General features: G+C 41.8%; 1 protein-coding gene across 2 annotated transcripts in view; it reads left to right on the forward strand.

The window, feature by feature from the left end:
- The window catches only part of dpp9 (dipeptidyl-peptidase 9), a 41,494-nt gene that overhangs the window by 23,292 nt on the left and 16,995 nt on the right, over positions 1–1,207 (forward strand). For both annotated transcript variants that reach the window (XM_015393112.1, XM_015393113.1), the window contains exons 8-10: positions 307–435; positions 516–577; positions 655–755. In XM_015393112.1, coding sequence (XP_015248598.1) covers positions 307–435; positions 516–577; positions 655–755 — 292 coding nt within the window. The remainder of the gene's footprint in view (positions 1–306; positions 436–515; positions 578–654; positions 756–1,207) is intronic.

The following is a 1,207-nucleotide window of genomic DNA, read 5'->3' on the forward strand; positions in this document are numbered from 1 at the left end:
CTTCCCATCAATAGTATTGAATCACATTTCTCTCCATACTAAAGCTGCAAAGTTGTTGGATGGGTGAGTAAATGCTTCCAGCAGATGGCGATGGTGTACAATGTTTATTTCTATTGATTGTTCTGGTGCAGAAATTCTTTGCTTTATGCCTTTTAGAACAAACACTTGGTGTGTTTTGCTTTATTTTAACATGAACTAATGTTTTTCCTACAGGAATATTTCATGACTGGAGAACTTTGAGCTCTTTGCAGGAATCTCTTCTATATCCGTTCACTGATGGTCTCTCATGTTTTTTTCCTCCTCCAGATCCTGATGGAGGTAGAACGTTACACCTTCTATATGAGGAGGTGGACGAGACGGAAGTAGAAATTATTCACGTTCCATCTCCAGCACTGGAGGAGCGTAAAGCAGATGCGTACCGATATCCTCGCACTGGTCAGTCCTGTTTCCTTTTCCATAGTTTTTTTTTTTTAAGTCTTTTAGTGTTTAATCGTTGAACATCTGTACCTGTAAAGGTAGTAAAAATCCCCAGGCTACACTTAAACTGGCAGAGATCAGGACGGACCATCGAGGAAAAGTAGGTTCCTTTTCATCCGTTCTCCTTCTAATTCCAGCGTTTTATTTTGCTAACGCTTTGTGTGTCTCTGTTGGCAGATCATTAGCGCCCAAGATAAGGAGCTGGTCGTCCCATTTAACGACTTGTTCCCTGGGACGGAATACATCGCCAGAGCAGGATGGACGATAGATGGAAAATAGTAGGTGTCCTCAGATAAACGGCTTCTGAAGCACGGACAGAAAATATCCACATGTCATTTAAAATGTTCTGCTCTTCAAATCCTTTTACATCTCATGAACTTTCTCACAGTTTATTACGTAACAGTTACAAGCGTGTGTATTTCCTCTGGGGTTTTTAAAGCGATTTGCGATTACAAAGTAAGGAAGTAGAACGGGACTAAATAGACACATCGTCATGAAGAGCAAGGCACACAGCTGAAGGGTAAAGGCTGCAGATTCCCTTCCTGCAGACGGCGACCCTCTGACAACAGGAAGCAGAGAACAGTGGTTCTACTATGGAAAGAAATTTGTTCCAGTATTATTGAAAGCAAAAAGCATATTTCAGAAAGAGAAAATTTAGTAGCCTCGTGAGACCATCCTGATCTCGCGAGCTTTCAAGGTTTCACTCGCAGATCAGTCTGGAGACTCTCCG

The sequence above is a fragment of the Cyprinodon variegatus genome, unplaced genomic scaffold (assembly GCF_000732505.1).
Source record: "Cyprinodon variegatus isolate N-32 unplaced genomic scaffold, C_variegatus-1.0 Scaffold625, whole genome shotgun sequence".
Lineage (NCBI taxonomy): Eukaryota > Metazoa > Chordata > Actinopteri > Cyprinodontiformes > Cyprinodontidae > Cyprinodon > Cyprinodon variegatus.